This window comes from Symphalangus syndactylus, chromosome 22 (assembly GCF_028878055.3).
Source record: "Symphalangus syndactylus isolate Jambi chromosome 22, NHGRI_mSymSyn1-v2.1_pri, whole genome shotgun sequence".
In the NCBI taxonomy this organism is placed as follows: Eukaryota; Metazoa; Chordata; class Mammalia; order Primates; family Hylobatidae; genus Symphalangus; species Symphalangus syndactylus.
In genome coordinates, this window is record NC_072444.2 from 34,557,695 (window position 1) to 34,572,184 (window position 14,490).

Consider the following 14,490-nt stretch of genomic DNA (forward strand, 5'->3'; position numbering starts at 1 on the left):
CAAAGGCCCGGGGCCCCTCTCTCCTCAAGGCAGGGCCCGGCTGGCTCCTCGTAAGCCTGAGCCGCACTTGGCTTCCCGAGCAGGCCCCTCCCGGCCCTGCCGTCATTTCTGGCAGGCCCTCTGCGTGAGCTCACGCGTTACATAAGGCATGCGAGCTATGCCTTGGGGGAATGAGAAACCCCTACACAGGGCTCTATGTCCCCTCGCCCTCTCCAGCCACAGGCCACCACAAGCCAAGGGAGGTCTGGGCGTGAGAGGTGAGACCCCGTGCTCCCCCTGCCCTGGGTGGAGGAAGGGGGTGCCCTGCCACCCTGAGAACAATGGTGTGTGCAGAAGAGAAGGGACTGAAACTCTTTGAAGATATTCCAGGATTTAGCACCCAGGGAGCGGCGGACAGACACTCAGCCCCACCAGCCTCCGGCATGGAGGGAGGAAAGGGTTCCCCAGGCTGCTCAGGAGAACGTTTGTTGCTGTAGTGGGCAGTCGCCTCCCAACCGGGGACAGTCACCCCCCCGCCTGGGGACAGTCACCCCCCTGCTCGGGGACAGCCACCCTCCCGGAATGGGGCTTCCTTTCTCGGGGCTGGGAATCACCCTGGATCCCTCCCCACTCGGGGTGCTCTTGGGCCATCTGAAGGCTCCTGGGTCATTCTTGGGCCATCTGAGGATTCCTGAGCCCAATGACACTTCTGCCTAGGTTCGCACAGCGGGAGGAAGAAGCCAGGCAAGGTCCCCTCCGTGCCCCGGTGCAGCCTGGCCTGGGAGAGAGGAGCCCCCAGCGACACCGAGAGCGAAAACAGGGCAGAGTTTCTCAGAGGTGGCACTGGGCCAGGGGGTCCCTCGTGGCTACGGGGGTTCTCCACAGACTCGGCCATCTGGGGAGAGCAGCCCAGAGCCCTCGGGCCTCCTGCCGTATTCTGTGGCCTGGGACTTGGGGGGACCCATGAGGACACTGGGATGCAGCGGAAGGGAGGTGCAGACAGTGTGTACTGGCGTTTCCGGGGACCAAGCTCAGAAGGAGAAGGAGCAGGACGGCCACCTCCTGGCCTGGAGGAAAATCCTGCTTCCTGGCAAGAAAACCACCCCTAGAGGAATAGGACTGGGGTGCAGGACACTTTCTCAGGCAACCGCCTCTTTCCTTCTCCAAAACCGGGGCAGGAAAAGAGCATTCAGGCCAGGCAGCGAAAACCCCAGCTCTGGTCCCTCCCGCCCCAGCAGAGGCCGCCTGGACGCACGGAGTTCCGGCCTGGATGAGGCCTGGGAAGCCCAGCGGCTCACAGGCCACGGCCGCTTCCCCTCTCCGAGGAAGGAAAAGTCCCTGCAGCGCGGCCTCGGCTAAGGCTCCAGTGCCCAAGCAAAGGAAGGGAGCGTGTTTGCAGACGCCTCCTGCTGGGAGCCTGCCACACCCGCCACACCCTGCGCGGGGACAAAGCTCTCCATGGCTGTGGCAGGGACACACCGCGTGCGGGTGGCTGCAAGCCAGCAGCCCCGAGCGGCCCCTCCCGCTAGACTCCCAGCCCAGGCCCTGGGTCCTCCAGGCAACGAGAACATGCATGCCTCGCTTTTCAGAGACGCGGGTTCTTGGAACTTACACCCTCTTGGGTTTGCTATTTTTACCCACCCTGAGCCTTCCGGTCTCCATGGCGACGCCTCCAAACAGCAGATTCCAGGCGGCAATGACGTCATCTCTCCCTTTCCTGCCGCCCAGGCCTTGGAGGCACTGCTGCCTGGGGCCGGGGTGGGGGTGGGGGTGGGGGGGCTGCAGGGCTTCCCTGGCCCCCTCCCATACCCACCCCGTGCTCCCCCAAGCAGAGACCCGAGGCCTGTGGGCCACGGCTGGGCCTCTCCTGACTCCAGCCTGCCCGTCTGTCCTTGGGGGCAGCGTCCTTCCTTCTCTCGGCCCGTTGGAGCAACTCTGCGGGAGCCCCACAGCAGCCCAGCGGATTGAGCGCAAAAGACAGCCACCCTCCTGCTCCGGATGCTGGGAGGAGGCTACAAGCTGGCGCTGAGACAGCAACCTGCCTGGCCTGCGAAACCCCCTGCGGCCCCTACATCAGAAGCTTGCTCTTGGCGCGGTGGCTCATGCCTGTAATCCCAGCACTTTGGGAGGCCTAGGCGGGCGGATCACGAGGTCAGGAGATCGAGACCAACCTGGCCAACACGGTGAAACCCTGTCGCTACTAAAAATGCAAAAAAACAAATTAGCCAGGCGTGGTGGTGGGCGCCTGTAGTCCCAGCTACTTGGGAGGCTGAGGCAAGAGAATGGCGTGAACCTGGGAGGCGGAGCTTGCAGTGAGCCGAGATCACACTACTGCACTGCAACCTGGGCGACAAAGCAAGACTCCGTCTCAAAAAAAAAAAAAAAAAAGCAGCTTGCTCTCGGCCAGGCACAGTGGCTCACACCTGTAATCCCTGCACTTTGGGAGGCTGAGGCAGGTGGATCACCCGAGGTCAGGAGTTTGAGACCAGCCTGGCCAACATGATGAAACCCCGTCTCTAATAAAAATATAAAAAATTGGCCGGGCGCGGTGGCTCACGCCTATAATCCCAGCACTTTGGGAGGCCGAGGCAGGAGGATCGAAGTCAGGAGATCGAGACCATCCTGGCTAACATGGTAAAACCCTGTCTCTACTAAAAATACAACAAAAATTAGCCGGGCATGGTGGCAGGCGCCTGTAGTCCCAGCTACTGGGGAGGCTGAGGCAGGAGAATGGCGTGAACCTGGGAGGCGGAGGTTACAGTGAGCCGAGATCACGCCACTGCACTCCAACCAGGGCAACAAGAGCGAAACTCCGTCTCAAAAAAAAAAAAAAAAAAGAAAAGAAAAAGAAAAGAAAAGAAACTTGCTCCCAAGAGAGGCAGTGGCATGGCAGCAAGGGCCCAAGGAGCCCACAGACGGCCAGAGCAGGGTATGGTCTATAGCACACTCTGCTAGGCAGCCGCTGTGGTGCCCAAGGGCATCCAGCCCCTGAGAGTGAGGCTGTCATAACACCCTGGCCCCAGGTCGCACAGCTGCAGGGCTCCAGCCAGGGCAAGACAGGTGCTGCAGGGCCCAGCCCCACACCCTGGTCCCAATCAGGCATCTGGATAGGGGCGGCAGTCGCTAAGCCCAGGCCCAGGTCCCCCACAGCAATCGCCAGCTTGCGTCCCTGTTTGGGACCACACTTTACCCAGCTGCCTCTGCCACGCCAGCCTGCAGTCTGCCCTCAGCCCAAACTGAGGATGGGGACACCTGGGGCTGGATGGCCACTGGTGACCAAGGTTGGGTGGGCAAGGCTACCCATTCCCAGAGTCACCCTCCAGGAGAAGAGCCCCAGCCCTGGTGCATGTGTGTGCTCTGCTGTGCATGCAGAGATCCACAGAAATGCCACAAGTCTTGGCAGTGCCTTGCAAAAGGGACTAGTGATGCCTCGAAAGCTTCACAGCCCCCGGAGGGCAGAAGGAGCCCCGAGGAGCCACCCCCACTCAGCCCCCGAGGCCCCCTTACCTGGGGGGTTGCTGGGGTCTCATTGCTGAAGCAGGGCCTGTGACTAAATCAGCCCGACCCCCACCTGGCCTCCTCCCGAAAGCAGGCGTAGAGGGTAGGAGGGCAGGGTCTGGGGTCGGGGAGGTGGCAGGCAGGGCTGTGGACGCTGTGGGGGACTGGAGCTCTCAGCACAGGCTGGGTGAAGGTCACAGCCGCCCTCTGTCCCGCCAGCACCCGGATGGGAAAAGAGGACCCTCAGCAGGTGTCCTACTGGCCGACATCACCGCTCCCAGAAACGACAGAGAAAGAAGGTGGTTTCGAGGCTCGCATTCCTACCCTCCCGCTTGATTTCAGGTGTGAAGTCCCAACTCGCCTCTGTCTGACATGGGCAGACATACTCGCAGGTCTGGGCACGAGGCAGGCAGGTGAGCCGCCCATCTCCAGAGCCCCCAAAGACCCTGTCACAGACAAGGTGCCTGGAGAGCACAGCCCCAGGGCACCAGGCAAGGCCTTTTCCCCCAGCCCCCCTCAGGACCCCCCACCCTGAGGCTGCATTCCAGGGTGAGGCGCTGGGAAGAGGCCTCTCAAGAGGGGGCCAGTGGGACAGAGGCCCCGTGAGCGTTTCAGTGCCCAGGACAGGTTCTGTGCTCCCTGGATGGAACCTGGCTGCAGCAGGGACGTGCTTCCACTGAAGCGCCTCCTCCGACAAGCTCTGTCTGGACAGAAGGCAGGAGGGAGGCTGGAAGTCTGGGAGCCTGAAGGGTCCTGGGGGTGTGAGCAGGGCAGGAGGGAGGCTTCACATGGAGGGTGTGGAGTTCCTGGATGAGTGGCCCATAGTCCTGCACAAAGTGGGGTGGCCGAATGCCACCAGCACCAAGCAGCCCCCTGAACTTTGTGAGCCTCGGCCTGCTGCCCTCCTCGTTGGCTCAGGCTCCAGCTGTCCCCGCTGAGCCCCACAGGAGGCCGCTGGCCTGAGCTCTGGTCAGCCAGATGTGTCCTGCCCGACAGGGTCCGGGTTCAGGCCAGGGGGCTGGGCCCTGAGGGCACAGGGTGGGTGAGTGTGGAAATGGTTTCTTCTGTGGAGTTGACTACATGCCTCCCTACAGCAAGCACACAGACACACCGGAAAGAGTCCCTGTTCTAGAGAGCTGGCAGTTTCCTTGGGAGAGCATAAAAAATTAAGTCTCCAAATGTTCTATGTTGGATGGGGGTCCATATTCTTAAAAGGAATAGACCAGGGTAAGTCGAGAGGTGCTGAGTTAGAGGAGAGCTTCCTATGAGGTCCATCTCAGCAGCCGTAAAATGGGTGTGAGATAAGCTTTCGGGGCCGGGGCCAGCAGGACAAAGGCCTGGGGACAGGACGGTGCTTGGGTCCCTGCAGGATGCGTGCAGCAGGTGGAGGACTGAGTGGTAAGAGAGGACGTGAGGGGTGGGGTTGCAGAGGGTGGGCAGAGGACACCGTGCCTGTTTGCTGTTGACTTCCAGCTTTGCTCCCCTGGGGGACCCGGCCTGGGGGGCTCTGCTCCAAACCTGGGAGGCTCTTGGCAGGCGAGGGTGGAGCAGCTGCTGGGTGCAGTGAGTGGGGTCCGGGCTTCATGCCTCCCCCAGCTGTGGGGGCTCCCTGAGGTGCCTGAGTCCATGACTCCCCATCCCTCCACTTCCCTGCTGGGAAAACTGAGGGCCCAACAAGCAGAATCGATTCAAAACAGATGAGGCTATTTTTTTCTAAACATTTTGTTTCCAGTCCCACCCCTAGCCTGGCACAGAGTGGGAGTGACCGGCTGAGGGGAGGGCTCTCGCCTGGCCCGGCCCAAACCCCTCTGGGGCCCCTGGCTGGCCCCTCCCAAGCCTGCCCAGGAACCTGCTGCCCACAGGCCTACCCGCTCTGGCTGAGCATGGGGGTTACATAAACAGGCACATTTGTGACTCCCAAGGGCGAGGCAAGAGGCTGCAGGGACCCAGGTATGGGCTCAGGGTGCTAGGGCCACCTGCACCAGCAGCTGCCCCACAGATGCTGCAGGGAGGGGCCTGGTACTCACCCCCCTCCCAGTACCTTCCGCACGCGGGTCCACCTCCAGGCCAGGCGCTGCCCTGCGGGCTCTTGTCGCCATGAGTAATGTTTAACTTGGAAGGGCCCGTGGACAACTGCAGGGGAGAAGTTAACAACAAGTTTGGATTGCAATCTGCTTGCCAGGAGGGGGACAGAGAGAGGAAGGGAGGGAGAGAGGGTAAAGTTAAGAGGAAGAAAGGAGACCAGAAGGCGGGCTGGGGGACGTGCACTCCAGGGAGGCAGGGCTGAGAGGACACCCCTGGCCTGGGACCCAGGGCCGTGATCTGTGTGCAGCCAAAGCCCTGGGTTCCCAAGAAGCCCAGGCCCCAGGACCAGGTGCCCGTTGTGCCCAGGAGTGGGAGCTCTGAGGCTGACTGGCTGGCAGTCACCCACCCAGGCATGGGGCTGAGCCTCCCATGCCTCAGTTTCCCCTGCAGAAAACACCCTGCATTCAAGATGGGCCTTGGGGTCCAGCCCTGGGGCGGAAACACCGCACACATGTGCACACACGTGCAGGCATGCGGGCACACACAGGCTCACATGCCTGCACGCATGCACGCACACACACCCACACGCACACACACACAAACGGGTGTTACCAAAACGGCCCCGCCTGAATTGCTGAGGCCTCAACCCAAGGCCGGAAAAGTCCATGACGCTGGAGCAGGGATGAGGTCCCATTCCAGCAGGCTGGGGGAGGGCCGCCGCACTGCAGCCGGGACAGAGCTCTCCCAAACAGAGGCCTCCCGCAGCACAAACCGCGGCCTTTTGTGGGGTCAGTGCCCACAGGGTTGAGCACCACGTGCCTGGCTGGGCAGTGTTCCTGCCAGGGTCCTCTTCTCCACTGTAGGAAACACGGCTACTCCTGAGGCCGCGTCTGCTCTGCTGCATCTCCAGCTCCAGCCAGGCATGGTGTGCGTGGCCCCGAGACAGGGAGTTTCCAGTGCGTGAGTGGGAGTCCGGGCCCCGGGTGGGGCCGATGCCGAGTGGGCGACAGGGAAGCAGAGCGCTGGGCCAGGGATCAGGAGCGCATGGCTCCTCTCCCGCCTCCATCTCCGACAGCCCAGATGACCTGGGGGCAGCTCCCTGACCTTGCCAGCTCACTGTTCTCACCTAGAAAAGAGGAGAGCGGCTGTGACTGTCCTCAGCCTCTCCCAGCTCCAGTTATCTACCAGACCACGCCCAAGAAGGCCGGCGAAGGGTGGGGGTTCATCCTCTGAAGGATCAAGGGGACAAGACACCCTGGATGCACAGGCCACGTGGGTCTGCCCAGCTCTGCCCCACCAGGACTCAGCTCTGCCAGCAGACTGGGAACCTGCGGCCCCAGCTCCCTTGGGCCATGCAAAACATCACACCCATCCCTCACCGGCCCAGCCCTCACTGGCCCCCAACTCACCTCCATTCCAGAATATAGCACCTCTCTCTGCCCAATCAATGTTTTTTCACAAATGTGGACTTTGACAGGAAACAGTACCTTCCTCCCCTGACCTTGTCGTGCTTTCGGGTTTGCCCTAGGCAAGAGAGTCTCCCCTCCTCCTGGACAGAGTGCAGGTCGCTGACCTGAGGCAGGAAAGAAGCTGGCTGCATGGGGAGCCACACCTCCCAGGCAGGAGGCCGTGGCCTGGGGCTCTCGGGCCAGGGGTCCCAGAGCCCTTCTTTTTTTTTTTTTTTGAGACAGAGTCTCGCTCTGTCGCCCAGGCTGGAGTGCAGTGGCGCAATCTCGGCTCACTGCAAGCTCCACCTCCCTAGTTCACACCATTCTCCTGTCTCAACCTCCCGAGTAGCTGGGACTACAGGCGCCCGCCACCACGCCCGGCTAATTTTTTGTATTTTCAGTAGAGACGGGGTTTCACCGTGTTAGCCAGGATGGTCTCGATCTCCTGACCTCGTGATCCACCTGCCTCGGCCTCCCAAAGTGCTGGGATTACAGGCGTGAGACACCAAGCCCGGCCCCCACAGCCTTAGTCTCAGAATCACACCCATCCCACGGAAGGTGCTCAGAGCGACCTTTTCCCACTTCTGGGATCCCTGCAACTGTTTTTTCACCGGAGTTAAACAGTTTCGTTTTATACCTCCCAGCCCAGGGCGTCTGTCACAGCTTTCCAATCCATAAGCCCACGAATGGGACTGGACACACATAAACTGGGACAGGACGCCGGGTGGCAAAGGCCCGGACAGCTGGGCCACGCCCTCCAAAAGGTGCCTCAGACGGGGGCTGTGCAGGGCTGCAGGAGACACAGGGGGACCCCGTATGGCCCGTTAGAGACAGGGTCTCCCGGACGGGAGATTTCCTGTAGCCTCTCTTCCTCCTTCACGCTTTGTTTCTCAAGGGGGAAATCGACCATTGCTGCCTTTCCACAGACAGGTGGGTGAGTACCAACAGGGAAGTGAACTGACAGGGAAAGGCCCTGCCCCCCTCCCACGCTAGAGTGGCCATGTGAACGTGATGATGGCGCCCCAATGCAGGGACGCCCCTCTCCTGCCTGGGCTCTAATTGGCACGGCACCTGCAGGCCGAACCCTGGGTCCCCACCCCTGCCGTGAGCTCGGCTCTCAGGTCAGACCAAAAAGGAATGGAGACCTTTTAAGGCTTCGGACAGGTGTGCGGACAGGTGGGCCGGCGCCCGGGTAGGGGGCGCAGGCCCGAGTCTCCCAATGCCCTTCCTAGCGTCCCCCTGCGCTTCGCCGGCGATCTGGGCACAGTGGCGTAGGGACTCCGGCGCACATGGGAGGAGGACGGCTCAGCCTTCCAGCCCCCGGGCGCGCCACTGAGGCCTGCGGCGCAGCGGGGGCACCTGCAGAACGCCCAGCCCGGAGCGTGGGCGTACACCGTGCGGCGACGCGCTTGTGGCTTGCATGTGGCGTCCACCTTGAAACGAAGCAGCCTCGACGCTGGAAACTCGCTTCACCCGCCCCTTCGCCGTCCGCAGGCGGCGACTGCATGCTCAGAACCCCCCGCGCGCTTCCCACGCCTCTCGGACTGCCGCCCTGGAAGCGCGCTCGCCCTGGAGGTCGCAGAGCGAGCGGCGCGCGCCGCGCTGGGCCTGTGGACCTGGAGGAAATTGAAGCGGCGAGGTGGCTGGGACGGGCTCCCCCCACGGGGCTCACGGGGACGGCTGCCCCAGGCTGGGCGCAGAGGACAGCCGGGGCCGGGTGGGGCGGGACGTGGGCGGGACCCTGCGGGGCGGAGCGGGGCTTGCTTTTGTGGGTGGTGCCCATGGGGGACGGGGTGTGGGCGGTGCCTGGAAGGACGGTGGCGCTGGGAGGGGCGGGGCACGGGAAGGGCCAGAAGGAGGAGCAGGAGTGGGGGGCCCGGAAAGAGGGGCGGGGCGTGGCGGGGGGGGGGGGGAGCCCGGGGGGAGGGGCGGGGATTGAGGGGCGGGGCATGGGGGCCCTAGGGGAGGGAAGGGGCTTGAGGGGCGGGGCGTGGGGGCGGGGATTGAGGGCGGGGCGTGGGAGGTGCCCGGGAGGAGGGTCCGGCAGAGGGACCGAGGCTGGAGAGCTAGCTCGGGTCTGAGGTGGGGTGAGCGGGCGGCGGGAGGAAAGCAAAGGCGGCGGCTGGCTGAGCCTGCAGCTCACTGCTGATTTACCCAGGACCCCGCTCCGGAGGGGTCGTAGCCAGTTTAGCACAAGTCCGTCATCTGAAAGCGCTGGGCAGTGGGGTCAGGGCCAGTGGGAGGGAATCCACCCGGCTGACGTCCTGCGGGTTCTCCGGCTCCCGGGCGCTCGGCGGCGGGCGGGGCCCTCAGAGCCGGCCACAGGGCTGTGAGCTGTGAGGGGCGTTGGGGGTCCAAGCTGACGCCCGGAGCGACCGGGATCGCCAAGTCACGCCCCACGTGGCCTGGAGGCTTTTTCCTGGTCCTCCCAATCCCTCAGCCAAAGGCTCTCATTATGTGGAGAAAGGAAGTCACTATTTGGGAGAACTGACCATCCCCAGGGCACGTCCCAGAAGGGGGCAAATCCCTCTGAGGAAGCGCAGGAGATTCACAGGCAGCCTCTATGCGTGCACCTCCATTCAGGATCTGCCAGGACGGCAGACTACGGCTCACGATGCTGGCAGGACCAACAGCCGGGCACCTGGGCCTGGAGACACCGGAGGGACACTGGCCGCACATGCGGGCTGCAGAGATAGTGACCATGGGCAGTCGTAGCCGCTGGGTGTTGGCCTGTGAGGCCGTCTGTGAGGGTCTGTGGAGGCCAGCAAGGGGCTTTCACAGCTGAGAGGCGCGTAGGGACTCGAGATGGCAGGAGCTGGCCTCACCAGCTGCCCAGATGTGAGCTGGCTCTCCCAGGCTGGAGGGGCTGCCCCAGGGTGCTCGGAGAGCCAGGCACTTACTTCACTCCCTGACCCCGACCCCCAGTGGGAGGTCAGTGGGTGCCACTAAGTCCTCCCCAACCCCACCGGGTGGCAGCATACAAAAACCTGGGTTCACATCCAGCTTGGCCACTCACTGTCATGACAAGTGGACAGATGCCCTGGGCCTCAGTTGGCCCGTCTGTAAGTGGGGCCACTCGACAGCACCTCTGTCACAGGGCTGGGTGTGGGGTGAACAGGCTGGTCCCTGGAGGCAAGTAGTGTGGTGCCCTGAGGCCTGAGGCCAGGCTCCAGGACTGCTCAAGGAACAGGGGATTTGAGGCACCTCAGAGAGGACAGGCCCAGCAGCCAGCCCCAGCCTGATATCTTCCCTCCGCTCACGCCCCCAGACGCAGCTGCATCCTGGAGTCCTTCTGAGAAATCTGGGACCTGCCCCACCTCCACCCCAGGCAAGGGGCACCAGCCAGCTCCAGAGCTGCCTACCTTCCCTGACAGGTACACAGGTCAGCGCCAGGCCAACCCCAGAGCGAGAACACCTGTGCTGGACTGAGCTGGAGCAGCAGGGTGGCCTGCACAGGTGAGGCTGCCAGGAACAGTCAGTGCAGCTGTGCCCAGGCCTGGGCAGGGCAGCCGCCATGGGTGGACCCTGACTGCGGAGGGGTGTCCAGAGAGCCTGCCCCACTATGGAGAAGCCTTAGGGGAAGAAGGCGGCAGAAGGGAGGGCGGGGCTTGTCTCAGCGGCCACTCTCTGGCCTGTCCGGATCCTAGCCATGCCTTGGCCGCACCTGGGCTGCAGGCAAAATGCCTGTTCAGAGATTCTGCTGGGCATCGGGCCACTACTTCCAGCGGCCAGATAGCTTCCCGGGGCCTCAGGACCCTGGGCTGCCCTCTGGCCCCGGAGAAGGTTGCCAGGCCATGGGCAGGGAGAAAAGCAGAAGGGGGATGGGAGGGGGAGGACAGTCTCCAGCCAGTGTCCCACTCAGATGGACAGCACTGTTGTCCAGTCACCAGCTGGCTGGGAGGACGGCTCCCACTGCAGGATGGACCCCAGGGAGGAGGATGGAGCTTCATGTCAGACATCCCTCACACCACAAAGTCGGAAATTGCTCACCCAGAAGTGGGGGTATATGGCACTTTGGGAGGCCAAGGCAGGAGGATTGCTTGAGGCCAGGAGTTTGACGAGACCAGCCTGGACAATATTTTAAGACCCTATCTTTACAAAAAATAAAATTAGCCAGGGCCTGGTGCAGTGGCTCATGCTTGTAATCCTAGCACTTTGGGAGGCCAAGGGAAGAGGATCTCTTGAACTCAGGAGTTCAAGACCAGCCTGGGCAACATGGCAAAATCCCATCCCGTCTCTACAACACAAAACAAAACAAAACAAAAAATTAACCAGGTGTGGTGGCTTGTGCCTGTAGTCCCAGCTACTATGGGAGGCTGAAGTGGGAGGATTTCTTGAGCCAGGGAAGCAGCAGTTGCAGTGAGCCGAGATCATGCCACTAGACTCCAGCTTGGGTAACAGAGGGAGACTCTGTCTCAATAAATAAACAAATAAATAAATAAATAAATAAGTAAAAAGAGGTGTTGAGGATTGCTTGAACCGAGGAGGTGGAGGTTGCAGTGAATGGAGATTTCGCCACTACACTCCAGCCTGGACAACAGAGCAAGACCCTGTCTCTAAAACAAAAACAAAAACAAAAACAAAAACTGAAATAGGGTTGTTCACTTAGCTGGGGCTCGTGGCGATGGGGTCCGGGGGCACATATGGAAGGCATAGCTGGAAGGAACAGAGGCCACCTCCTCCTCGGGCACCTGGTAGGGGAGAGCAGCCCTGGGCCAAGGCCACACAGTGCTGGGGTTTGCAGGACAGCCTGGAGTCTGCACAGGGGCCTCCTGGAGCCTGGTTTTCCGAACAGTCCCTGAGGGAGCACCCAGAGGAAAAGAGAAACAGAAAATCAGGCCCATTTTTGGGCCATAACTTTCAGGCCACAGGCCCATTTTTGGGCCATAACTTTCAGGCCACTTTCTCTTTTTCTTCTTCTCCTTTTTTTTTTTTTTTTTTTGAGATGGAGTCTTGCTCTGTCGCCCAGGCTGGAGTGCAGTGGCGTGATCTTGGCTCACTGCAAGCTCTGCCTCCCGGGTTCATGCCATTCTCCTGCCTCAGCCTCCCAAGTAGCTGGGACTACAGGCGCCCACCACCACGCCTGGCTAATTTTGTATTTTTAGTAGAGATGGGGTTTCACCATGTCTTTCAGGCTGGTCTCGAACTCCCGACCTCATATGATCCACCTGCCTCGGCCTCCCAAAGTAATGAAATTACAGGCATGAGCCACAGCACCTGGCCAATTTTTCTTTTCTTTCTCTCTCTCTCTTTTTTTTTTTTTTTTTTTTGAGACGGAGTCTCGCTCTGTCACCCAGGCTGGAGTAAAATGGCGCAATCTCGGCTCACTGCAAGCTCTACCTTCTGGGTTCAAGTGATTCTCCCGCCTCAGCCTCCCGAGTAGCTGAGACTACAGGTGCCCGCCACTGCGCCCAGCTAATTTTTGTATTTTTTAGTAGAGACGGGGTTTCACTATGTTGGCCAGGCTGGTCTAGAACTCCTGACCTCAAGTGATCTGCCCGCCTTGGCCTCCCAAAGTGCTGGGATTGCAGGTGTGAGCCACTGCGCCCGGACAATTTTCCTTTTCTTACAAGAACACTGCTCACATTGCATTCAGGGCAAACCCTAACCCAGTATCGCCTCATCCTGATTTGATTATATCGGCACAGACCTTGCTTCCGAGTGAGGCCACTTTCTCAGGTACTGGTGGGCATGCGTCTTCGGAGACACTGCTCAACCCACAGTGCTCCTCCAGCTTGGTTTCTGTGACTTGTCTTTCCCAGAGGAGGGGTGCCCTGAGAGGTCTCCACTTCCTGACCTGCTCCTTGGTGCCGCGCACTCTGCGAGGCTTCCCGGGGAACAGAGCACACAGGACTGCCCTCCTGGGCAGACCAACCAGCATCTGAGCTCACAGTTTCCCAGCAGGGCAGTGGGGTGCAGAGAGAAGACTGGGCTGGGCTGGGCTGGGGAAGCTTCTCTGGGGAGGGACGTCAGAGCAGGGTCTGGGGCTGATAAAAGCCCACCCCTGGGTGGGGGCTGAGTGGGGCAGGGGGCTGAGCCCGACATGTGGGGATGGAAGACAGGCTGTGGGAGGGTGTGAACCGGAGACTGCTTGAAGGGGTGCTGGGGACTCTGAGAGAGGGCGGCTGGCCCTGTCTGGTCAGGGATGCTGGCCCAGACACAGGCCATGGCTGGGATGGCGTTCAGAAACAGGATCGCTGTCTCTCCCGGGCCAGGGCCCGCCCCAGCTGCTCCTGGCTTTCTGGTTCTTGGGGTCAGGGGCGGGCCTGTGCCATGACCCCACCACTGAGGCTGTGAGGAGGCTGCAGGTGCCCAAGGGCAACAAGGCACACCCCTACTCTCGCACCCCATGTGTGGGCCCGGGCACCTGCTCTGCTGCCCCAAAGATCTGCGATGTTTCCCAGGCAACTGTCTCTCACAGCCTGTCTGCCTGGCACTCCCGTATCCCATAAATGCCACCACATCTGGCTATGGGCAGGCGTGCCTCCCTGGCATCCACGGGCCAGCAGGTGTGGCGGAGCACAGCCCACTTCCTGGCTGCGTCAGAAGGCTGCCCGGGCCTTTTGGCTGTCCTTGCCAGCAGGCGAGCACTGCCAGGGCACCGTGTGTGGGTGCTGGGCCATTTTGTCACGTGGGAAGGGGTGGAGGCAGCCCAGTGCCTTCAGCATGTGCCCAGGGTGGCTGTCGGCTACAGGTCTCACTTGGAAATTGGGAGGGTGCACGGCCACCGGGCTGCTTAGGCCTGCCAGCCTCGGGGCCCATCACCGCTGTCTTAGCCTGATTTGCAGGGTGTCAGCGCTGGGCAGAGACGATCATTTGGGTGACTCTGAGGATGCCAGTGGCTGGGACACTTGTTCTTTCGCGGTGGAAGGAGTTGGAGAGGACTGGCTCCCTGACCTGCGGCCAGCCTGGCTTCTGAAACCAGCTCAGTGGGCTGGGGCCTGATTCGTCATCCATAAATGCGTCCTTTTATGCCACAGAGGGTAAGGGGCCTCCTAGCCCACCGGTCTGCAGGTGCGGGAGTAGGAGATGATGCCCCCACCCACTCGAGCACCTTCTGCTCTGCCTGGGATGCAAACTCCCACAGCTGAAACATTCTTTTGTAAACATGAATTTTGGCTTGGAAAAAACTCATTTCCACAGTGCACGTGTCAGTCCCAACCAGAAATTAATTTCCAATAAAGCAAAACTCCCTGTCACCACAGCAGCAGATGGCTCCGAGGAAGTGGAGCCTTTTCATCAGGTTCAACTTTGAAACTTCCACCACCGCCATCACCAGCACCACTGTGTCATGCTGATAACTAGAGGACAGGCAGGACAAGGTATGTTTGTTGGAGGTGAACACGCTTCCTTGTCTTGAGAGTCTTGAGTGGCCAGTCCCCTTCCAGGCCCTCGGCTGGCAGGCAGCTGTCAGGGGAGCTGTCAGGCAGGAGGGGATTGGGGGTCAGGCTTCCTGACAAGTGGAGGCACCCGCCACGTGCCCAGAGCAGAGGTCACCCCAGTGCCTTTCTCTGTGGACTTATCCCTGGCTGTAGGTCAC

The 14,490-nt window shown here is 61.3% G+C and overlaps 1 protein-coding gene and 1 pseudogene across 1 annotated transcript; both read left to right on the forward strand.

Moving 5' to 3' along the window:
* Positions 1-667: 667 nt before the first annotated feature.
* Positions 668-1,653, forward strand: LOC129472223 (uncharacterized; annotated as a pseudogene).
* Positions 1,654-8,239: 6,586 nt separating this feature from the next.
* On the forward strand, positions 8,240-9,737 carry LOC134735572 (uncharacterized). The gene is made up of 2 exons (XM_063631130.1): positions 8,240-8,667; positions 9,534-9,737. Exons 1-2 carry the CDS (start codon positions 8,240-8,242, stop codon positions 9,733-9,735), a joined length of 630 nt encoding a protein of 209 aa, XP_063487200.1. The 3' UTR covers positions 9,736-9,737.
* Positions 9,738-14,490: the final 4,753 nt, after the last annotated feature.

Bases quoted from the DNA above. Each gene is read 5' to 3' on its own strand.
- LOC134735572 (XM_063631130.1), top strand. From the start codon at position 8,240: ATGGGAGGAGGACGGCTCAGCCTTCCAGCCCCCGGGCGCGCCACTGAG. The intron at 8,668-9,533 runs GTGGGGCGGGAC...ACCTCCATTCAG, and splicing joins CAGAGGACAGCCGGGGCCGG to GATCTGCCAGGACGGCAGAC.